This window comes from Leucoraja erinacea, chromosome 13 (assembly GCF_028641065.1).
Source record: "Leucoraja erinacea ecotype New England chromosome 13, Leri_hhj_1, whole genome shotgun sequence".
Taxonomy (NCBI): domain Eukaryota; kingdom Metazoa; phylum Chordata; class Chondrichthyes; order Rajiformes; family Rajidae; genus Leucoraja; species Leucoraja erinaceus.
In genome coordinates this window covers 41,532,675-41,558,171 of record NC_073389.1, presented here as the reverse complement: position 1 = coordinate 41,558,171, position 25,497 = coordinate 41,532,675, and the positions used below count along the sequence as shown (strand labels likewise).

At 40.8% G+C, this 25,497-nt stretch overlaps 2 protein-coding genes across 3 annotated transcripts in view; one reads left to right on the top strand and one right to left on the bottom strand.

Moving 5' to 3' along the window:
* The window catches only part of zgc:152951 (uncharacterized protein LOC569013 homolog), a 46,461-nt gene extending 31,541 nt beyond the window's left edge, over nt 1-14,920 (top strand). The window contains exons 8-11 of the mRNA XM_055645039.1: nt 2,286-2,423; nt 4,300-4,389; nt 7,882-8,025; nt 14,666-14,920. Of these exons, the coding sequence (XP_055501014.1) occupies nt 2,286-2,423; nt 4,300-4,389; nt 7,882-8,025; nt 14,666-14,794 (501 nt within the window). The 3' untranslated portion in view covers nt 14,795-14,920. The remainder of the gene's footprint in view (nt 1-2,285; nt 2,424-4,299; nt 4,390-7,881; nt 8,026-14,665) is intronic.
* A 2,199-nt stretch (nt 14,921-17,119) lies between these two features.
* The window catches only part of LOC129702935 (zinc finger protein 654-like), a 56,077-nt gene continuing 47,699 nt past the window's right edge, over nt 17,120-25,497 (bottom strand). For both annotated transcript variants that reach the window (XM_055645036.1, XM_055645038.1), the window contains exons 8-9: nt 22,854-25,317; nt 17,120-21,382 (exon numbers count right to left, since the gene is read on the bottom strand). In XM_055645036.1, coding sequence (XP_055501011.1) covers nt 21,375-21,382; nt 22,854-25,317 — 2,472 coding nt within the window. In that variant the 3' untranslated portion in view covers nt 17,120-21,374. The remainder of the gene's footprint in view (nt 21,383-22,853; nt 25,318-25,497) is intronic.

Genomic DNA, 25,497 nt, shown 5'->3' with positions numbered 1-25,497 from the left:
TTACAATTGCATCGGTGTGCCGGGTCCAGGAAAGATCTTCTGATATATGCACGCCCAGGAATTTGAAGTTATTGATCCTTTCCACCATTGTCACATAGATATAAACAGGATTGTGGGACCTCATCCTTCCCCTACCAAAGTCCACAATCAGTTCCTTGGTCTTACTGATGTTGAGAGCCAGGTTGTTGTGCTTGGACCATTTGGTCAGTCGACCTAGAATGACCTTTTGGTATTGTAGCTAAACCTTGCGATAATGATACCATGATTTTATTACATGAAACTAATAGATTCCCCCATCTGGACATACTATGCCATTGTTCCTTCAGAAGCGAATTGACCCACATGGTTTGGGATTTGGGAGGAAATCGGAGGAAACCCATGCGGTCACAGGGAGAACGTGCAAACTCCGCAGACAGCGCCCAAACCCAGGATTGCACCTGGGTTTCTGGCACTGAGGCAGTGGCTCTATCAGCTGTGCTGCCCTGATGACCCATCTGTTCCTGTTTGGTGATGGGGAGGGTGAAAACCTGGCCTCGTTTCAGGCAATGAAGAAAGTGAATGGCATGTTGGCCTTCATAACAAGAGGAGTTGAGTATAGGAGCAAAGAGGTCCTTCTGCAGTTGTACAGGGCCCTAGTAAGACCACACCTGGAGTATTGTGTGCAGTTTTGGTCTCCAAATTTGAGGAAGGACATTCTTGCTATTGAGGGAGTGCAGCATACGTTCACAAGGTTAATTCCCGGTGTGGCTGGACTGTCTTATGCTGAAGAATGGAGTGGGTGGGCTTGTTTACTCTGGAATTTAGAAGGATGCGAGGATATCTTATTGAAACATATAAGATTTAAGGGTTTGGACACGCTAGAGGCAGGAAACTTGTTCCCGATGTTGGGGGAGTCCAGAGCCAGGAGCCACAGTTTAAGAATAAGGGGTAAGCCATTTAGAATGGAGATGAGGAAACACTTTTTCACACACAGAGTTGTAAGTCTGTGGAATTCTCTGCCTCTGAGGGCGGTTGAAGCCGGTTCTCTGGATACTTTCAAGGGAGCGCTAAAGAGGACTCTTAAGATATCGGAATCGGGGGATATGGGGAGAAGGTAGGAACGGGATACTGATTGTGTATGATCAGCTACGATTACATTGAATGGCGATGCTGGCTCGAAGGGCCGAATGGCCTACTCCTGCACCTATTGGCTAAAAGGACATTTGGCTACTCGGGGTGAGACGCATTATTCCCTCCTATATCCAGAGGTGCATTTCTCAATGTACCCGAGTAATGTTTCTTCTACTTTCTTTTCCAAATGCTAGCTAATTGATGTTCTATTACTGAGTTTTAGAACTACTGTTGTGCCAGTGAGTGCTTGCTAGGAATGTGCCTGACCTGGATTTGAATCGAGGAACTGGAAGCAACGGACTTGTACCAAGCCCTTTGGATAATTCAATTCACCAGAGCATAAGACAATTTAGAACTACTGTTTTGCCAGTGAGTGCTTGCTAGCCATTTGGCCCATTGAGTCTACTCCACGATTCCCTCTCAACCCCATTCTTCTGCCTTCTCTCCGTAACACCCTATGACACCCTTACTAATCAACAACATCAATCTCCACTGTAAAAATACTCAGCGTCGTCTGTGAATTCCACACATAATCACCACTCTCTGGCAAAATAAATTCCTCATCTTCATGTAAAATTTTGTGGTCAAGTAACAAATGTTCTTGATTGTTCATTAGAAACCGGTATTACTTTGAATTCCAAGGAAATAAGTATGAAAACAAGGTGGAAAAATACCAGGCTTTCATTACCCTGTCTCGTGGCTTCTAAGTGAAAGTGCTGGTGATCAAGCGTTGTCTGTGGAGGGCGCTCAGCATCGCCAAGGACTGCTCTCACCCCAACCATGGACTGTTTACCCTCCTACCATCCGGGAGGCACTACAGGTCTCTCCGTTGCCGGACCAGCAGGTCGAGGAACAGCTTCTTTCCGGCGGCTGTCACTCTACTCAACAACGTACCTCGGTGACTGCCAATCACCACCCTCCCCGGACACTTATTATTATTTATTCAAATCATTTGCTATGTCGCTCTTCCAGGGAGATGCTAAATGCATTTTGTTGTCTCTGTACTGTACACTGACAATGACAATTAAAATTGAATCTGAATCTGAATCTGATCTAGAGCCAATCAGCAAAATGAACACAATGGTCATTTACACATGGGTATATCTTTAAATTAGAATTATTTTGTTATACCACACAAGGAATCTTGTCTGAAATCTATTCCCATGCCTTTTCAGTTTTTTAATACTGCAAGTTACTTGATTGGTGGAGAAATCTTTTCCCTGCATGATATTGAAAATGGTGTGCTGCGTGCAAACCGAAAAGGCATTGCTCAATTATCAAAACCTTTCGCAAAGGGTGATCCACGTCTTAAGGTTAGTTCTGTCTGTCTGCTGCCTATGTGTGAATGCATTAATAAACAATTCTCTAATTCCCATCAGCCAGATAATTATTCATAGACCCTGCAGATTTACTTTTCATTAGTAAAATCTATATGTTAAGCTAAATCCTATAGTGTTAAAAAATGTGCACTAGTATAGTGATATTTGCTTGACCCTCATCCGGTTAGCTGCTGCTGGCATTTTGTATTGGTGCTCACCCAGAGCTATCTGTGCAGGCCTTTCTTCCTAAGTATCATTATCCAAGGACCCCAAGAAGTGAATGACATTTAATGATATCTTGCTCTGATCATGTAGGGTCCTTCCGCTGCTGGACATAGGGGGCACGGTATGGTGGAGACGCCCCTCAAATTAAATTAAGGGAAGGTATCCCACGCCAGGGGGCCACATGAGTGGCATGGGTGGGGGACATTATTTGTGGAAGTGAAAATGTCAAATGGAATTTTCGCACTGTAAACAGTGTATATATTTATTACTTGGACAGGGGCCACAGAGTGGCACGGGTGGGGGACTGTTTGGTGAAATTTGACAAATGTAAAAAAATTGTACTGAAAAAACTTGTATAGTCTCCGAAAATGTCGGATGAATTTTGTTTGTTTGAATGGTTCAGGAATTGTATATATTTATCAATTGAATAAAGTCTATTTTGAAATTAAAAAAAAAAAAATGTTGAAAGGGCATGAGTTAAATGAAAGATTATAGACTGTAGTTTAAGGCAGCAGCTCGCCATCAATTTGAGGACAGTTAATGTTGGGCTATGTTGAGGTCCAGGTTGTTGTCACCATAACCACAGCCAACAATGGACCATTGTGGGCTCCACCTTTCCTTGATGATCATGCTGGCTTTGATTTGTTCTTGTCATGCCTTTCATTCATTTGTTCTTTGTACCTTTACGTATCTCTAGTTTCCGTCCACTGCCTCAGACTGAAGAAAGGCTTCAACCCGAAACATCTATTCCTTTTCTACAGAGATACTGCCTGACTCACTGAGTTATTCCAGCATTTTGTGTCCATTTTCTGTGTAAACCAGCATCTGCAGATCCTTCCTACACCAAACATTCCTTCTGGGTGAAGCAGGGGTTTACTGAACTTTGTGAGACTGTATTTGCTGCTCATAAGACAACCTCTTGGCTGCATTGGAGCAATTAAACACAGATCAAATGAGTGCATTGTGTAATTAGTCTGTTCAATCCATAAACCAAGCCTTGGGCTTCTGGTTGTAGAATCATATAGCAAAAAGCAATGATCCTTTGGTGCACCACTGATCAGATTTCCAATCATAAAATCAACCTTCCACTATACTTTCTGCCTCTTAGTTACCAAGCCAATGTTTGATCCAATTTAGACACAAAATGTTTGAGTAACTCAGTAGGTCAGACTGGGGAAAAGAGGTGATGTTTCAGTTTGATACCCGAAACGTCACCCAAGTCAAGTCAAGTGAAGTCTACTTTATTTGTCACATACACATACAAGATGTGCAGTGAAATGAAAGTGGCAATGCCTGTGGATTGTGCAAAAACAATAGAACAGAACCAGTATTCCTTTTCTCCATACTTGCTGCCTTAACTGCTGAGTTACTCCATATTTTTGTGTCTACGGTGGAAACCAGCAACTGCAGTTCCTTCCTGCACCTTTTGGTCTAATTTGACAGTTTGCCCTAAATCCCATATCCAGGCATCCATCTAAAGACCATCTCAAAGGCATTATTTGTCCACGTAGACTCCATCCACTACACTGCCTTTATTGATATTTTGCCACTTTCACACCAACTTTATTTATATATTTTGTTACCTCTTTGAAACACTCATTCACTTGCTGTTTCAATAAACTTCACGTGAGCTTTAATTTTCCAGGCTGCAGTGGATGAAGTGGAGCCAATGATTCATTTTGGTTTAAACTGTGGAGTCCAAAGCTGTCCTCCCATCAAGACCTACTCTGCCAAGGTTTGTTCCAATGACTCTTTTAGTATGCTGTTCAGAGATCTTTGTTGTTACTTTCAACTGCCAGTTCTTTGCCTTAGCTCTAAAGGTTTAAGTTAACATTTTTGCAAATGTCGCTTTTGCTGGACGATTTAATTGCACAATTACAAATAGTTTCCAATCATCATTTGAGGTAGAATTTATTTTAAACATTTAAAAAGAAGCCTGCTGGAAAGCAAATGAGGCCAGCCACGCTGGGTACACTAGTGGCCAAGATGTCTCAAGATTCGAGAGAAATTCAAGAATACAAACTTAGAGCACACGGCATTGGGGGTTCAGTATTGATGTGGATAGAGAACTGGCTGGCAAAGAGTAGGAGTAAAGGGTCCTTTTCACAATGGCAAGCAGTGACTAGTGGGGTACCGCAAGGCTCAGTGCTGGGACCCCAGCTATTTACAATATATATTAATGATCTGGATGAGGGAATTGAAGGCAATATCTCCAAGTTTGCAGATGACACTAAGCTGGGGGGCAGTGTTAGATGTGAGGAGGATGCTAGGAGACTGCAAGGTGACTTGGATAGGCTGGGTGAGTGGGCAAATGTTTGGCAGATGCAGTATAATGTGGATAAATGTGAGGTTATCCATTTTGGTGGCAAAAACAGGAAAGCAGACTATTATCTAAATGGTGGCCGACTAGGAAAAGGGGAGATGCAGCGAGACCTGGGTGTCATGGTACACCAGTCATTGAAAGTAGGCATGCAGGTGCAGCAGGCAGTGAAGAAAGCGAATGGTATGTTAGCTTTCATAGCAAAATAATTTGAGTATAGGAGCAGGGAGGTTCTACTGCAGTTGTACAGGGTCTTGGTGAGACCACACCTGGAGTATTGCGTACAGTTTTGGTCTCCAAATCTGAGGAAGGACATTATTGCCATATAGAGGGAGTGCAGAGAAGGTTCACCAGACTGATTCCTGGGATGTCAGGACTGTCTTATGAAGAAAGACTGGATAGACTTGGTTTATACTCTCTAGAATTTAGGAGATTGAGAGGGGATCTTATAGAAACTTACAAAATTCTAAGGGGTTGGACAGGCTAGATGCAGGAAGATTGTTCCCGATGTTAGGGAAGTCCAGGACAAGGGGTCACAGCTTAAGGATAAGGGGGAAATCCTTTAAAACCGAGATGAGAATAACTTTTTTCACACAGAGAGTGGGGAATCTCTGGAACTCTCTGCCACAGAGGGTAGTCGAGGCCAGTTCATTGGCTATATTTAAGAGGGAGTTAGATGTGGCCCTTGTGGCTAAGGGGATCAGGGGGTATGGAGAGAAGGCAGGTACGGGATACTGAGTTGGATGATCAGCCATGATCATATTGAATGGCGGTGCAGGCTCGAAGAGCCGAATGGCCTACTCCTGCACCTAATTTCTATGTTTCTAAGAGTGTTGTCAGATTTGCCAAAACAGAACAATGAAATTCTTACGAGCAGGAGCACAACAGAATTATGATTTCATCGATGTGCTGGCTCCAGGATAGATCTTCAGAGATGTGCACGCCCAGGAACTTGAAGTTGGTGACTTTCTCCACCAATTAAGACAGGTTTACGGATCCTCGACCCTGCTCTTCTAAACTCAACAATCAACTCCATCATCAGCGAATTTAAAGATAGAGTTAGAACTTTGTCCGGTTACACAGTCATAGGTATAGACTGAGTAAAGCAGCGGACAGAGTAAAGAGCCCCTTTGCTTATGGTTATCAACAAAGAAATGTTGTTAATTTTTACCGATTGTGGTCTGTTGATGAGGAAGTCGAGAAACCAGTTGCAAAGGGACACACAGACCCATTTCCCTGAGCATGGTAACAGGTTTGGAGGGGAATAATGCTTCTGAACTGGAGCCTTTGAACAACAGCCTGACGTGTTTCATTTGTTCAAGTGGTCCAGTGCAGTGTGGAGAGCCAGTGATTTTGTATCCCATGTTGTTCAATTGTGGCCGTAGGCAAAATGTAGTGCGTCTCTGTTCTTGTGAAGGAAGGAGTTTGGCAAAATCTCACCACAGTACGGCACCATTTTTTTTGTTTCCAAGTTGAATTAAATAACAAAGTGCTGGAGGAACACAGCAAGTCAGGTAGCATCTGTGGAAAGAAATGGACAACCTTCCCACTAAAGGAAAGTCTCCAACTTGAGTTAACTCGGTGATGAGCTCAAAGCAGAATACAATAGGCAATAGATGCAGGAGTAGGCCATTCGGCCCTTCAAGCCAGCACCGCCATTCAATGTGATCATGGCTGATCATCCCCAATCAGTACCCCGTTCCTGCCCTCTCCCCAAATCCTCTGAGTCCACCATCTTTAAGAGCCCTATCTAGCTCTCTCTTGAAACTATCCAGAGAACCGGCCTCCACTGCCCTCTGAGGCAGTGAATTCCACAGACTCACAACTCTCTGTGTGAAATAGTGTTTCCTCATTCTCCATTCTAAATGGCTTACCCCTTATTCTTAAACTGTGGCCCCTGGTTCTGGACTCCCCCAGCATCGGGAACATGTTTCCTGCCTCTAGCATGTCCAAACCCTTAATGATCTTATGTCTCATCCTTCTAAACTCCAGAGTGGACAAGCCCAGCCGCTCCATTCTCTCAGCATATGACAGTCCTGCCATCCTGGGAATTGACCTTGTAAACCTACGCTGCACTCCCTCAATAGCAAGAATGTCCTTCCTCAAATTAGGGCAGACAATACTCCAGGTGTGGTCTCACTAGGGCCCTACACAACTGCAGGACCTCTTTGCTCCTATACTCAACTCCTCGTGTTATGAAGGCCAACATGCCATTCGCTTTCTTCACTGCCTGCTGTACCTGCATGCTTACTTTCATTGACTGATGAACAAGGACCCCCAGATCCCATTGTACTTCCCCTTTTCCCAACTTTACACCATTTAGATAGTAATCCGCCTTCCTGTTTTTGCCACCAAATTGGATAACCTCACTTTTATCCACATTAAACTGCATCTGCCCACTCGCCCAACCTGCCCAAGTCATCCTGCATTCTCATAGCATTCTCCTCACAGTTCACACTGCCACCCAGCTTCGTCATCTGCAAATTTGCTAAGGTTACTTTGAATCCCTTCACCTAAATCATTGATGTATATTGTAAACCTCCTCCAAGAATTAATAAATCATTTTACCCAAGTTTGCATGTGTTCTAATTAAAGTTAGCCATTTGATTCCAGGTCAGAGGCAAGAACAGCCAAGGATGTCAAATCAACATCGGTGGAGAGTATATATTTCTAGGCATCGAAGCCACAACTAGATTTGGTTGCTTTATCCACCATGAGAGGCTTTCTGATGGTTATTGGCATATGACATACTGGCCATATTATCAGAGGGTTTCTGGAGCCCTGTATCTCATTTGTACTTTCAGTTAAGTTGCCGTTTACAAGCATTTAAGTGATGCAATTGTATGTGTAGAATAGCGAAATAGTATAGATTTTAGTATATCAAAAACATGTTTTATTTGACTGCAGGAGATTGATGAACAATTAAAGATTGCAACTGAAGCTTTCCTTGATGGCAACGACGGCTGTAATATTGATGTGGCCAAAAAGGAAGTTCGTCTGAGTCAGCTTTTCAAATGGTACAGAGTTGATTTTGGTGGAACAGATGAAAAGGTAAGGAAATGATCTGCAGTTTTCATCGCTGGGCTAATAATGAAAGAGCCTTTAAAGAACTTTTGGTGGCACAGCAGTTGTTGCTGCCTTATAGTGCCAGAGACTCGGGTTCGATCCCGATTATGGGTGCTGTCTGTGGACTTTGTACGTTCTCCCCATAACCGGCCTGGGTTTCACCCGGGAAGCTCGTTTCTTCCCGCATTAATTGGCTTGGTGTAAATGTAAATTGGCCCGTGTGTATAAGATAGTGTTAGAGTACAGGGAACACTGGTCGGTGCAAACCCGGTGGGCTGAAGAGTCTGTTTCCGTGCTGTAGCTCCAATCTAATCTGAAGTGCTTTCAACATGTATTCTGGTACAGCAGCAAAGAAAGTCTTTCATCCCATTGTGCCCATGCCAGCCAAAACAAATTATTTAAAGCCAAGCCCACTTCTCAGATTTGATCCATAGGTTAGCACTTCACATTCATATCCACGTGTGCCCATAACATGATGCAGTTTTCTCCCTCCACCATCCTTTCAAGCATGACTTTGACACTCTTCACCCCTTCTCATCCTTGGTCACATCTTTAGCTTTCAGAAATGGGGCCATTTCCGCAATGCTGTTACAGTGAGTAAGCAAAGTCATTAGGTAGACAAAAATGCTGGAGAAACTCAGCGGGTGCAGCAGCATCTATGGACCGAAGGAAATGTGCCAAAACCCTTCTTCAGATTGACGTGAAGGTGGGGCGGGAAGAAGAAAGGAAGAGGATGAGCCAGAGGGCTGAGGGAGAGCTGAGAAGGGGAGGAGGCAGTTGGGACTACCTGAAATTAGAGAAGTCAATGTTCATACCGCTGGGGTACAAACTGCCCAAGCAAAATATGAGGTGCTGCTCTTCCAATTTCCGGTGGTCCTCACTCTGGCCGTGGAGGAGGCCCAGGACAGAAAGGTCGGATTCGGAATGGGAGGGGGGTTGAAGTGCTGAGCCACCGGGAGATCAGGTTGATTATTGCGAACAGAGCGGAGGTGTTTGGCGAAGTGATCACCAAGCCTACGCTTGGTCTCACCGATGTAGATCAGCTAACATCTATTGCATCCGTTGCTCTAGAAGAGGTTGGAGGAGGTGCAGGTGAACTTCTGTCGCACCTGGAACGACTGCTTGGGTCCATGAACGGAGTCAAGGAGGGACTTGTCTACACTTGTCGCTTTACCTCCCCCCTTGACTCCATTCAAGGACCCAAGCAGTCGTTCCAGGTGTGACAGAGGTTCACCTGCATCTCCTCCAATCTCACCCCATTCCGAATCCAACCTTTCTGCCCCCCCCCCCCCCCCCCCCAACGCTCACGTCAGTCTGAAGAAGGGTTTCAGCCCGAAACGTTACCTATTTCCTTCGCTCCATAGATGCTGCTGTACCCGCTGAGTTTCTCCAGCATTTTTGTCTACCTTTGATTTTCTAGCATCTGTAGTTCCTTCTTAAGCAAAGTAATTAAATGCTTTATCCCAAAGGGTTATAGCTGCTGAGGAAGCAAACAGGAAGCGAAGAGTAGGAGTAAACGGGTCCTTTTCAGAATGGCAGGGAGTGACTAATGGGGTACCGCAAGGCTCAGTGCTGGGACCCCAGCTATTTACAATATTGATTTGGATGAGGGAAATGAATGCAACATTCCAAGTTTGCGGATGACATGAAGCTGGGGGGGGGCAGTGTTAGCTGTGAGGAGGATGCTGCAAGGTGACTTGGATAGGCTGGGTGAGTGGGTAAATGCATGGCAGATGCAGTGTAATGTGGATAAATGTGAGGTTATCTACTTTGGTGGCAAAAACAGGGAAGTAGACTTGTCTAAATGGTGGCCGATTAGGAAAAGGGGAGATGCAACGAGACCTGGGTGTCATGGTACACCAGTCATTGGAAGTAGGCATGCAGGTGCAGCAGGCAGTGAAGAAAGAGAATGGTATGTTAGCATTCATAGCAAAAGGATTTGAGTATAGAAGCAGGGAGGTTCTACTGCAGTTGTACAGGGTATTGGTGAGACCACACCTGGAGTATTGTGTACAGTTTTGGTCTCCAAATCTGAGGAAAGACATTCTTGCCTTAGAGGGAGTACAGAGAAGGTTCACCAGACTGATTTCTGGGATGTCAGGACTTTCATATGAAGAAAGACTGGATAGACTCTGCTTGTACTCGCTAGAATTTAGAAGATTGAGGGGGGATCTTATAGAAACTTACAAAATTCTTAAGGGGTTGGACAGGCTAGATGCAGGAAGATTGTACCCGATGTTGGGGAAGTCCAGGACAAGGGGTCACAGTTTAAGGATAAAGGGGAAATCCTTTAGGACCAATATGAGAAAAACATTTTTCACACAGTGGTGAATCTCTGGAATTCTCTGCCACAGAAGGTAGTTGAGGCCAGTTCATTGGCTATATTTAAGAGGGAGATAGATGTGGCCATTGTGGCTAAAGGGATCAGGGGGTATGGAGAGAAGGCAGGTACGGGATACTGAGTTGGATGATTAGCCATGATCATATTGGATGGTGGTGCAGGCTAGAAGGGCCGAATGGCTTATTCCTGCACTTATTTTCTGTTTCTACGTTTCGGGTTAAGACCCTTCTTCAGACTGCTTTGACTTCCCTTTTGTGGAGAACCAAGCACTTGCCAAGGGCTTCTCATTTTTTATTTTGGTTTTCAGCGTATCAACACCCAGAACTATCAAGAAGGGAAATTATATACAATTGCAAAACATAATAGTTGTTACAAAACTATCTTAAACAAATTGTGTTGCATTTTATACTGATAGATGTTTTTTTTTTTATCATGGCTGTTTTGCAAATGTTTTATATCCTGTGACCTTGATACTGATACCGAGTTGGATGATCAGCCATGATCATATTGAATAGTGGTGCAGGCTCGAAGGGCTGAATGGCCTACTCCTGCACCTATTTTTTATGTTTCTGAGATACCAGAGCAGCTCATCCTTGCCAATCAAGACTCCACATCTTCTGGTTTACCCTTCCCACTGGTGTTTTCTGAGCAAGTCATCTTTCCAGCATTATAAATGGCACCAACATCGTTATACCCAGAGTCCTATTGCTCCACATCCCTGACTTCATATTGAGACGTTGTTTGCGAACCTTGGTTTCTTTTAATGTAGGACAACCATCACACACTCGGGACCAAATGAATTATTGAGTTCCCGATCCAGTAGCAAAGGTGCTGAAGACCAGGCTATGCTACACTTAAAATAAATCTTGCAAGTTTCCACAGACTTGATGCAGAAAAGATGTTTCACCTGGTATGCAAGTTTCACAGTAGGTCTTAAGACTGATTTCTTCATGCAGGGGCAGTGAATCTCTACTCCAGTCTAGAGGCTCAGTCCTCGTTCCTTGAGAACAGAGACCGATTTCTGGATTTTACAGTCAAGAGATATTGGGATAGTGCAGCAAAATGGTGCTGAGGTATAAGGCCAGCCATAATTCTGAATGGTAGAGCAGAATCAAAAGAGCAGTGGGCCATGGGCAGCATAGTGCCAGAGACTCAAATTCGACTTTGACTACAGGTGCTGTCAGTACACAGTTTGTATGTTTCCCCCTGTGATCTTTTTCCCGCATTCCAAAAACTAGATTTGTAGGCTTCTATAAATTGTCCCTAGTGTGATAATAAGCGTGGACTTGGCAGGCCTGTTTCTGTGCTGTATTCCTAAACTAATTCTATGTCCTGTGTTCTTATGAACACTGAACAAAATTAACCTTAATTAAATCAATACAATGATCTTGCAAATTTAGTATTCCATGTAGGGCCAAGGCAAAAGGAAATAGCTTGACAGTTTGCCTAATGTGAGCAGCGGGAAAACAAAACCCCACGTCTCAGTTCCTGACCCTTAATCCTGTAGCTGTCAAAGTGGTAACTAAAACGTGATGAAGATACTTCTGCCACCTCTTCGGGCAGTGATTGGGGATCGTCAGAGATGCTATAGCTCAGACAGCCAGCAGATGCCCAACCTTTATTTATTTTTTAAAAACTAGACTAAGTGGGACCCATTGTCACACAGGCCTGGTCCAACGCAATATTCCACCACTCACCCATACCACCCAACTGCGTAGGTGTGGCTGACAGGTTCCTGTTGTGATGCCCCTGAGCCCCCCACTCCGCCCCTTGCCCTTCACTCCATTCCCCCCCCCCCCCCCCCTCAACCTCCTCCCCTCGGCTCTCTGGCGGCGCAGCCATTCCCTCCCATTATGATGTAGAACACGCAGGTATTACTGCGCAGGCGGGTATGGCAAGTGGAAAAGGGATTTATTAAAGCTTAAAATGTAACAACAGTTTAAACGTTAAAGATGAGATTTAAGTTCTTTCTTGTTGTGTTCTGCTGCTCACTGCGTCTCGATGTCTCTTTGCTGTTGATGAAAAAAATACACACAATTTTAATATAGAGACATTATTGAGTGGTCAAACTAACGAAGAAAATCTGAGAATTTACCTCAGAATTCATCGTTTAATGACCATTCTTGGTCAATGTTCCATCCTTCAGGAAAACTTTGCCATGTTCCTTCACCTTTCCTTGGCTAAGAGCCACATATAGTTGTCCATGCTGAAATACCGGTTTCTCGAGGTATATCAACACTTTCCCCATGGTTTGTCCTTGTGGATTGTCATATCAAAACTTGACTGAATCGGAAATTGGCTCCGCTGAAGGGGAATGTCTTTGCCTTCTGTCAAATTGAGCATTATCCTAGGAATGAGAACAATGTTATCTTTGAAAGCTCCCATGTTGATTCTTGCAATGATCAGATTATTGTGTAGCTCTTCCACAATCATCCGCATTCCATTGCATAGCTTTGGGGGTTCCAAGTTTCTCATTAACATGATCTGAGATACTTTTCTCAACTCCAATTTGTGTGGTGGTAATCCAGAGATGTCGAGTGAATCCTGTCGGAAAGTGAGTAGCATCAGTTCCCTCAGTGACAGCATTGAAAGAAAAGTACTACTTAATGATTCCAGGGAAGCGTCTGATACGATGAGAAGCATCAATTCTCCATGAATCGTTATGTGGAAGCAAGATACAATTGTCGGAGAATAATTCTGCAGGATTGTCAAATGCGAGATGGATGAAATCAATACAATCTTCCAGTGATTTTGCCGATATAACCATGTCTTCTGGAATTTCAATTTCATCTTAATTCTTTAAAATCTCGTCTTCTCCAACTTTCAACAAAAATTGAGAATAGTCGCCTTCACCCTCTCTCAATCGCATATTCGTCTGCAATTGGAACTGTAAAAATTCTCTACATGTAGGATTTCTTGACGTAGGAATTTATCAGCATCATTTCCCCTTTGCACTACAGGAAGGGGTTGTTGAAAATCGCCAAAACAAAAATGGTAAGAATGCCGCCAAAAGGCTTAGTGTTGGTGCATACATCTTGAAGAGTTCTGTCCACTGCTTCAAAGCTCTCCCTCCTAATCATTGGGCATTCATCCCAAACAATGAATTTCACTTGCCTCATCAAACGTGCCATGTTAGAGTTCTTCTCAATGTTGCAGAATGTATCCTCAGTCACTTGGATGGATATCTTGAATCGAGAATGTGCAGTTTTTCCACCAGGCATTAATTTAGCTGCTATCCCAGAGGATGCTACAGTAATAGCCACATCACCTTGACCTCTACCTTTGGAGAGGATCAAATTGGTGATAAATGTTTTTCCCGTTCCTCCTGGTGAATTAATGAAAAACATTGAAGGAAACTTCCTTTTCAAGCAGTTGCACATCTGGTCAGCATTCAGCAGAGGCCCATTTTCCTCAACTAATTGCTGTTGTGCAGTTCTATTGTATTGCAATTACGGATTGTCATCATCCCATTTCTTGGTCGTGGCAAATGAAAGCATTCCATTGTATTCATGTAATTCTCAAGCTAGTCTTGAATATACAACAGAGCATGATATTAGGATCACACATTGCTCTTTGTACGTGAGGCGGGGGTGAGGGGGACGGCTTGAGGTGGGGGTGGCGTCTGCTGTGACCTGCCGCTCCCCACCGGCTTCAGGCGGGGGCTGTCGGGGAGAGCGTCCTGTAGCCGGAGTAGGGGGACGGCTTCAGGCAGGGGCCGGTGGGGAGTGCTGCCATGGCCTGCCACTGAGGGGGTGTGCTCGCGGGGGGAGGGGAGATGGGGGTATGCCTCTCTGGCACCCTAAATCCTAACTTCCCAAGGATCTCGAGGCTGCAGAAGTGGGCCTCGCAGTCCGCCAGGCTCTGGGCCGCTCCGCACTCCAGCCACGGTGATGCACAAACTCTGCTCGCCCTGCTCCATCAGCTGTATTGTAACAGAGGAGCCGGCCAATATGTGTGGCGATGGTGCACCAGAAGGGGCATCGCTGTCCCAGGTGAATGACAGGAGAGGAGACCAATCTGTGCATGCGCGGTTTAAAAGATTTTTAAGCCTAACTTTTACAAGATACCACCGATCGGATCAAAACATTTTGTACTCGCAGCACAGAAAGTGTGAGTAACATGGTGAAAAATCGTAGCGCTATCGCATACCGTTTGTGCGCAAATTGAAAAACCCTGCAAACTGGGGAGCACAAAATTAGAATTTTAGTTACATATAGATAGATGAATATTTTTTTAATATTCACTGTAAAATACTTATTTAGATTAACTTGTTCTCCCATCTAGTTGCTGAAATGGGTGTTCGACCACCTGCGAGATTCACCAAAGAAGACGGCATTGAAAGAACTCATGGACAAAGGAAACATCAAACTTACTTACCTTCCATATGACTGGTCAACAAATGCTAAAGACTGATGTGTCTCGCTGCTCCTCCTCTAATGACACAGGTGGCCATGGAACTTAAATTCCTGCCTGAAAAGTCTAATCTATCTGCACTGTTTCATGCGTATCTAATCTGTTTGAAATAAACAGTAAATTTCTGACCTTGCACTTTTTCTTTACACATACCATAGCATTGTCTCTAGACTCTCACGAAATCACCAGAATTTTGAATAATGCCATTGCGTTTCTTATTTAAGGACTGTTTACAAAATCACAATTATATCAGGAAATAGAATAAGGTACTTGTAATTAGTTTCATTTTTCCCTCTTTGAAGTATTAGTCAAGATCTTAAATGAAAGCATGGGAGAAATTATAGGTTAATGAGTATTTACATTCTTTAAATTATCCTGAAATTGATTTTATTTCTGAATTTCTGTTGTGATTGTAAGAGATGTATTCCAAATAGTTTTTCTACACCTTAAATTGATTGTCAATAAAGAGAAATCTGAAATATTGTTTTTTTTCCCTCTGGTAAATTAAAAGTGCCTTATTTAAGATGAAAGAACTCCTTCTTGACCATGTCTGCTTTCTTCAATTAGATATTTTGTATTGTGCAGGGAGGAACTACAGATGCTAGTATAAACCGAAGATAGACACAAAAAGCTGGAGTAACTTAGCGGGTCAGGCAGCATCTCTGGAGAAAAAGGAATAGGTGCCATTTCAGGTCTAGACCCGTCTTCAGACTGTCAGGGGAAAGTGAAACAAGAGATATAGGTGGTGATCTAGAACAAATGAATGAAAGTTTGGTATCTTTGCCAATGATAATTGTTCCAATGCACTAGTCTCAAAGAGAATTAAGAAGGGGGCTTAGCAGAAAGATATTTTGATTGCAAGTTGTAGATGAGAGAATTGGTGCCAAAGCAGTGAGAGTGGGGACTGATGCAGCACAAGTGTGAACACCATCATGGATCTGGATGAAAAATGAAGAGTTACAGAAGTGAGGAAATTTAGTAAGACGTCATTCTCTCTCACGTAGTTGGAAAGAAGGATAGATGCTGTGGTTTGCATCAACTAAGGGTTTAAGACATTCCTGCTTTTGTAAAAAAAACTCATTAAATATCTCAGGCTAAAGTTAACATGAAACAGTAGAGCATATGAACAAGCTCTATGGCTCACAATGTTTGTCCCTGACATGCCAAGATCAACTAATTTTGTCTGCCTACGCATGATCCATATCAATCTGTTCCCTGCAAGTAATGTGTACACAAAAGAAAAGTTTAGAGGGGTTATAGGGCATATGCAACTAGATTAGATTGAGCATCTTGGTCAGCTTAAATGAGTTGAAGGAAAGGGCCCGTTTCCATTGCACGACTCAAGACTTTCTATTCAATTAACCCTATTACAGCATAGTTTCTCCCCAACCTATCTGAACCAGCCAAGCTACTAAATTCTGTTTGGTGTTAAACAGAAGTAGTTACCAAAAGGAAAAAATAATTGACTGACATTGCAATTTCTAATGGTGTCTCTGAAAACAGTGTTTGCTGCATAGTTGACACTTACATTGGTGGGAGCAATTTAAATGCCACCTAGAAATCAATACTACTGAACATGCAAACGCTTCTGTCTGTAAGTGACCTGATTGGAATTTCCCTCATTCACTATCACATTCATTTGTATGGGTATACAAAATGCAGTCTTGCACGTTGCATTTAACTCATCTTCTAGATTAGATTAGTTTGTCATGAACACGAGTGCAATTAAATTATTTGTGCACATGAAGGTCACAGTAAACGGTATGCATACAGGAATGGTAAATACACCAATACAATTGCAAAACAGCAGGATGGCGCAAGCTCATAGTACAAAATTCAAATTAAACCCCAAGAACAAAATAACTGAATGAGATAGTGATTAAAATTAGTTATCTAAATAACTGTCCATTATTCCAAGTAATTAATTATCCTGTTTACAGCCAGATGGGAAGAATTAAATAGTTTAGATGCCCATGTTTGTGTCATAGTCGTATAGCATGGAAACAGGCCCTTTGGCCCATCTTGCCCACACCGACCAACATACCCCCCATCTTACACTAATGCCACCTGCCTGTGTTTGGCCCATATCCCTCAAAACCTATCCTATCCATGTCTGCACGTTACTTATAGATAGAAGAGGCTTTGACAACCATCAAACCACTATTCTCTTTCGGTTACAAGACTCACTGTGGGGAGAGTAGGGAGAACACGTTAATATCAAGCCACCCATAATCATCAATTCAAAGCAGAATACGTCACTCACCATATGTTGATTTCCATTGATTTTGCAGTGAAAGCTTGGGGAAAAAAAAAAAAAACTACAAATAGAGACAACAGTGACTTTTAATCAATAAATTCAGGCAAAATACAAAAGAAACCCTTATTTTTTTTTTCAAATCATGTTTTCAGAACTGTATCACAATTAAATTTGAGGCCGTATACACCCGAATGACTGCAGTTCAAGTATGGCTCAGCTCGAGCTTTGTATTAACAAGCACAAAAGTAGAATAATGTACAAATGTTCAACAAGGAAGCACAACATATAGAATTTGCTAATCCAGAAATAATTAAATTTTAAATACCCCCAATACAAATAATTAAGAGAAAAGTGCAAAAGTTATAATTTCAAAAGTGTATTTAATCTTGTGTGGAAACCTTTTCAAATATCAATTTACAAATATAAGAAAACATTGATACTATATAAGGCTTTCCTCCCTAAGTTGTCAGTGCCTTTTTCTGATAAAGAAATAAATAATTCTTTATAGGCTTACTCTTAAATCATAAGAGGGAAAATAATGCTGTGATGGAAAATGATCGGAGCATGACAACTGTACTCCAAAGTACCAATGAAGAACAAAACTTCCAGAATGGACAGTAGAGCAATTTATTGTGATCAGCAATTATTTTCTTGCTAGCAATTTCCATCTCCTTGTAATCCATCTACATTTTTTTTAAAAGACTACCTGTTCATAATTTAATCTACTTACAAGAATGTTTAAATTGAAAAATAATAAACCAAGTCATAGAAACTGTAAAAAATATTTTCAAATGTACAATTCCCTACTTAAAACAGTAGTTGTATATTATTTTATTACAGGCACAACAGTAACTGAATGGATAAATCATATGCTGCTGACGTAATGTTCATCAGGAATTTACATTTTACTTCTCTACATATTTTACAACCACCTCCTCCAAGACATAATCAATTTCCTTATTCACTGGAAACTATCAATAGAAAAACATTTCCAGCATAGTTTAGTGCACGTGTTAAAAATAGACAATTAAGTGTACTCAATTCTATAAGAAAAGATCTGAATATAAAATTTCAACTGCAACCATTTAGCTGATTTTGTTTCAATGCCTGCACATTTAGGAGTTAGAATTTAACGGCAAATGGCATTAACATAAATTGCTACAACCCCGAAACGGCGGAACTTTTTGTCAGGTTCATTTATATCTGCATGATATTTCTCACCACATTTTCATTATTACCACATTTTCATTATTGCCTAGCAATGAGCAGAAATTAATTCTCTAGGATTATCACTAACATGATTCCATTTCCTTTACATAGGTAAAGATAAAGATTCTTTGCTTGAAGCAGATTTTCATTTACAATTATTTTAGTGTTGATCCAAAAATGTAGACTGGAGAATATTGATCAATGTGATATATGATGCAACATTATACTGTAATACAAAGAACAAATCAGTCTTCAAAATCTAATTGGACTGCATGCAGTTTATCAGCTGTTCAAGATGAATGCCAAAACAAACAATAAATGTTGGCTGCCATTTTTCATCCCAAGAAGCTAATGGAAAATAACATTGCACTATATTGTATATTTTTGCATTGAATAATGCCTTTTGTAAAAAGTGCATAATGAGGCCATCATTGTGGTAGTCATCTTTCCAAATACTATGTGCATACTGCTTGCAAAATATACGGTGAGAAGTATGTTTTTTTCCAGTTCTAAATATGCATAAGTGATAATTTTCTCTATTGCCATTCAGGGTATAGCACCAGCTTCAGTAATGGGTTGTAATCAACAGAGGCTGTTCTTGGTCCTGATGTTGATCTTCGCCGAGTCAAAGCAGAGTACTAACATTTCATCTTTTTGTGTTGCATCTGCAATATTTTAAGTCTTCAATGTTAAATTTTTGATGGAGCAAATAGCTAAGCAATATTCTAAAAAGGATGACTTCTTCAACATGAGGGTTTAGTGTATTTGCCTTTACACATGAAATGTAGCTTATTTATATCCCAAATACATATTAGTGAAAAAGCCAGCACCGAAGAATGACTTGGATCCATCAGTCGGAGGTAATATACCTTCAAATACTGTTGGATTTGCAGACTCCCAACTATCATGGAAATAATGCAAACAAAAAATATTTCCCATAAGATTATCTTTGCCAGCCATGATCCCTGCACTCAAAATAAGGCATCTGAGCTGAAGGCATGTTTGCCCAAAAAGTCAGTTTTCTATAAATTGACCTATTTTTTCAATAGTACCTTGAATGTGACTTTATTGCTTCTGTTTTTGTTTAAATCGTAATGCACTGAATACAAACACCCTTAGGATTGCAGCAGTCAATCTTTCAGTCCTAGGTCATTTTCACAGTTGTTACATGATATATTGTCACTGCTCATTCCAATCATCAAAATAAGTTTTAAATTTCAATAGGTGATTGTTGTTATCTTTTCCATTTTCAGATTTAGGAATAAAATCTGAGGGTCAGTTCTCTGGATACTTTCAGGAGAAAGCTAGATAGGGCTCTTAAAGATAGCAGATTCAGGGGATATGGGGAGAAGGCAGGAACGGGGCACTGATTAGGGATGATCAGCCATGATCACATTGAATGGCGGTGCTGGCTCGAAGGGCCGAATAGACCTATGCCTATTGTCTATTGTCTAATATAATCATGAGAATGTTTATAATTCAATCCCTTAATCTATTTGATTTGCAAATAACTAATTCCACTTTGGAAGTTTGTGAAGATGAACAAAACATACAGAATTGACAAGCTCAAGGGATATTTTAGTGGATTTGGATAATGTTTAACACATTTGAGGTAAATAAAAATTCTCATACTACATTTCTTCAGAAGCTATGCATTCTGCATGTCATATTGATGTGAATATCGTACTTACCAACTTATTAAACTAACTTTAAAATCTAATGTAGACAAGCAAGGAGTCAATGTCCAGTGTTTTATAACTGATGGGATAGGCTTAACAACAGTAATACATACATTCATTTTATGTCTTCACTGCAGTACAACAGAAGATATTGCATCAGGAAAAATAAATTTGTGTTAAACTAGTCAAATTTGAACCTTGTGTTCATCTCTTATATCTTCAGCATTGTTATTCTGGAATACAACTAGCCACATATGTAATTTTGCTTCTGAGCAATCATCTTCAGCTGTTATAAGCATCTTTAAGGTTTTCAGCTATATTTAATCAACTTGGGGGTGCTGCAATTGTGCTCAAAAGGTATCTAAGTTGGGCCTAATCTACCTGAATAGATATTATTCATGATGCAGTGTAGCTTATTTCACAAAATGCATTTCGTTGTCTGCAATGCATTTTGTTGTCTCTGTACTGTACACTGACAATGACAATTAAATTGAATCTGAATCCGAATCGGAATCTGAAAATGGCCAGCAGAATTAGATGCGGAAGGGATACATTGTACACCGAATGTCCAGAACCTGCTGGTCAATCTACATTGCTCCACTGTTTGTCGCCACAAAAGGCATTTCATCCTCCCATTATCAATAATTTGTTGGATTTGTGTATTAAAAGCCCCAAAGCTTACTGCAATATGTTTGAGCTCATAGTTAGGAGCAGAGTCTTTTAATGCCATGATTAATGTGGTGCCAATGAATCTCACTATCCCAGAAGGAGAAAACTTTAAACCATTCGCATCCATATGAAGTAATATTCTTTTTAAAAAAGGCTAAAGAAAATACTTTTACTTTTTTTCCCTTTCTATATTTTTTCTCTTGATAAAATATTAGTCACCTTTCCTTCTCTTTCTTCCCCGTTCCTCAACCATCCACGATTGAGATAATTGAGATGAGTTGATTCAGTCATTATCTTAGGTAACTTGATATCAGCCCAAATTACATACAAGCATTTATATTTGAGCCAAAATGTGCACTAAAAGTTTAGTTAACATGGCAAGATCCACAGCCCCAGCTAAATTTGGCCCATGCAAATCTTCAGGTGCTTCTCGATTATGCTGTTAAATTGTTGGCTCAACACAAAAATAAACATAAGATTTTCCAATCTGAGGTGGCAAAACAAAGGTTTGCACTTCACGTCCATTTCTACAAGGTGTCAGATATTTCTCCATACTTCAAGACACTTCAGTGCAAGAGCACTTCCTGAATAAGTGCTAACGCTTTTTAATTTTGGTGTTCGTCTCAAAGATAGTTTACTATTTTGTCTTCTTTGACCCTTTCTGTCCTTGCATGGAACTTGGATTAAGTGGAGATGAACTCTGTAAAGTGATTCCCTTGTTTGACTGTTATCTTCTATGTCGAAATGGCCATTTTCTTGCAAGGTCCTAGTCACCTAAAGGGCAGAAAAAGACCAGTTATTCATGTTCATTCCCTGTGCATATATACAGTAATCTACGAATTAGAACTGTACTTATTTGGTCAGTTGTAACTGTTCAATATCCCCATAAATTTCCTAACTTTCTAGCAAGGTTAATGCCAGGAAATTCCTGTGCAATTTAATTGTTAATTGGTACAAAACGTTATTCAAAGGCTGCCGTCGTTTAGTTAGCAGCTATGTGCTTTCCTATAAATTGCTCTTATAAAACTATCTACATATAACATCACATGTATTTTGCTTACAAAACACATTTTGATATTCCATACTTTTAAAAAGTCTTGAATACTAGTGTCACGCTGTTTACCATCCAGTTTGCTGAGAGTAAGCCTGAACAAGGGTATCTTGTAAGGTTATAACCAACATAGCTATAATTCTGGTTTGCAAGCTAACAGAGCAAAGTAACAGAGCACACCTTTTGGCTGCTTTAATTTCTCCGGTATTTTCTTTTAATAATTTTGATTGCTTTATCTTCATTATCAGATCTTTAGTTCTCCACTGGCTCTCTTTTGCTTGTGTCTTAAATATTTAAGACACATATAAAATCCTTGTTTTTTTATTCCCCGTTAGGCTTTCTCATGACTTTGGGTTTGATGGTCTTAAATATCTTTTTTTTTAAATCTCTTTTTCCATTATTGCAGATTTTACAATCTGTTTATTCCATTTCTTGTAGAAATGACTCGCATGTTCTATCAATTTCTACTTCAATTTTTGGTTATCCTTTAATGAATCACAACTTACCATCCACAGATTTACCACTTTTATTGGGACTATGTTGGCCACATTTAAATCAGAAACCCTTCTTAAATCATTGTTAGTACTGTATCAAACATGTTTCAGTTTAAAAAATGACAAACATCTTTAAATATTTACTGTTAATCTACTAGCAAACTAATTCACATAAATACATCTGTTAATGGTTCCAAGTAACTCAAATGGCACCTCTATTATGCTTAATAGTTAATGCTAGTTAATGCACATGCACCAAAAATTGGAAGAGGGGTGTAGAAGAGGTGAAAAAGTCCATGGCAGCAGCAAATAAAACACACACACCAGCACCAAGAGCTAATGGGCCATTGTATTTTTGCTCTCATGTGTTTCATTCTAGATAAATGAACCGTGCAATTCATATCAGCACAAGATTCTGTGCAAGATTTATGGAAACTGCACAATTACTGCATAAATGGTTTCCTGTGTGCTTTGGATTTATTGTTCTACCATGTGCATTGGAACATTCTTTGACTAGTTACATGTACAAATCTGTATTAAGCAAACTTTTCAACCCACTTGCAAAGTTCATTTTATTTCCTCAAGTGCTTTTCTAGAACAACTAACAGAGGTTTTGTTGCCCATTTCTGAATACAATGAAATGCACTATCTGAATTACTCATTTGTACCATGGATAATTTAATTTTAAGCAGGTACTTACCCTCATCGCTATCCGACTCCGTAACAAAGAGCGGTCTACAATTTTTCTGAGAGTTGTGTTCTTCCAATGCTTCGATGTTGTTGAAAATCCCGAAGCATTTCCGACATATGTGTCGATCATTTTTTACATTAACTGAATTCTCTTGTGAAGCGGGAGACTGGTTTGTATCGGTGGCTAACTTCCTTCGTTTTGGCATAGTGATATATCTTTCAGCTAGGTAGCTTGGTGGTTGAGGCCGATAGTAATTTCGCTGCTTGCCACAGCTTTCAGGTTCTCCCTTGCCAGTGCTATTACTCTTGCTGCTGCTGCTATTCTGTTCTTGATTAGAGGACGACTGCAAACCTGAAAGAGTCTTACTTTGCTGTGACAGGCTGTCACTATCCTGTGACACTGCTGCATCTTCTTTCTTTAAAGCTTCGTTTGAAACACTATCATTCAGCACAGCTGGCGCAGACTCTGATCTTGAATCATCAGTTGAAAGACTGGTCTTATCTGCATCACCAATGCCATCATTTGATATATCACCCGAGGAAAATGTGTCTGCATTCGAATGAATCAAAGGCCCTTTCAGTTTATTATGCCCATTTACAATTTGTTCATTATTAACACAATTTATATTTCCCGATTCAATAGTCAAATTATTTTCATCTGATTCGATGGAAGCATGTGAAGTATCATTAAGAGTGCCCAATCCATTTTGATTTCCACTTTGCTTGCCAACCATACTGTGAAGGTAGGTCTTTGGTTCTGATAACTCTTTTCGTGATTTCCACGATGGGACTGGAAAGTCCACAGCATTCTGTACATTTTCTAGTCTTTTCTCTTCATTCATCCTTGCTTGATGGTTTAGCACTTTGCTTGTTTGACTTTTTCTTTTGTTACAATCTCTGGAGTGGATAGGGTTTGTACTTGAGTAATGTTGTGCCTCATGTTCATAAAGCATCTCAACTCTGTCAAACAACTGGTCACAGTCGCCAAAGCTGCACTGTGCTTGAAAAGCTTCATGACTCTCAGTGTGGCTTAGAAGTTCCGAAGCACGCTTAAACCTCTGACTACAGCCACAATGTAAACAGAAGAATAATTTAGGGTAGACATGCCTTTTTAGGTGGTCAATTAAATGCTGTGAGTGAATAAATTTTCTTTGGCAATAACGGCACTTCCCTTTATACCACTCCATCAGGTAATCTTGTACATTTTCCTCAGAGGAATGAAATTTCCGTGCATGCTTAATCAGAAAATGGATCTTAGTAAATACCTTTGAACAGCCATCAGCTGGACAATTAAATAAACCATCACTTCTTGCGTCAGTTTCTGCTCGTTCTTTTGACGCAGCGTCATCGTCTGTCTGTTCTTGTTTGCATAGAGCTCCATTATTTCTGTGACCTATTGAATTTTGTTTATCAAGAAAACAGCTCTTTCTTTTCTTTTTGGTTGGAACAACAACCCCAAATTCTTCTTTTACCAGCTGAGCGCCTATAACATTATCAGCGGCTGTAGCAGGAACTACATCATTTTTGGGATCTTCCTGAGTTTTGAAATGTTCATTCAGTGCTCCATCCAGACCAGCTGAACTGCATGGCTCATTTGGAAGATCAACTTTAAAATCTTCATTTTCTGTAAACGTTTTATAGTAACTCTGTTCGCCTGCAGTTTCGGATTCTGAAGCAGTCGATACTTTTGCATCAAGGATCCCATTTGTGAGGGGACAGGTTTCCTGTACGTCCCTGGCTACAGTGGAAGATTCAGTATTTTTCTGTGCAGCAAGTTCATGTTTTTGAATCTTCCTCAGGTGAGTCTTTAAATGCTTCAGCATTTGTCCCTTCAATCTGAACTTCCTTGCACAAATCAGACAAGAGAAGGCACCTTTTTGCTGATGAACATGTGCATGTCGCATAATATGTCCACCAAGGAACTCCTTTTTACACAACACACAATGATGCATCACTGCACTGTGGCTATCTGCCCGGGATGTGCCTGTGCGGAGTTGCAACATGTTCGGTTCCTTCGTGGTCTTGATATTCGTTTTACTCTTAGCCAATGTGTTGTCTCCAAACTTCACAAATGCATCTTTTCCACGAGTTGTGATTAAGGCCACTTTGCCACGCATTAGAGCAAGACAGTTTTTTTTCAAAATTCGCCAGTCCCAAAATTCTGGATCAAAAGGCCAGGTGTTCTTTAAAACAAGCAGCAGCTCACAACGAAGGAAACTGGGAACTGCACTGGTGTCTTCAGTGTATGGCTGATCTGTCTGACTGTAGAGATTTTCAACAGCGTGAAAAGTTTCTAAGGTACATTCTGAGAAAAAAACTGTAATAGTGCATGCTCTACAGAAATCCAAATCATTTGGCAGCAGGTATGACAGCGTTTTGCACACTAAAGTTTTTGTATTTGGTTCATCTTTGTAATCCATCCTTAGAGCACGCGCACAGAGTTCCACGCAGAATTGCAAGCCTTCAGTTCCAACCTACAATATTTCAACATTACATATTTAAAGTTTAGGGGGTTTCACATTACAAACCAGCAAAAACAAATCAAATTTAATCATTAAAATTAAGTAGTCAAAATACATTTCTCCCTAAACTTCCAACATACCGATTTGTATCGTCATACGAAACAAGTGGAATGAAGAACAATGCTAAACGGT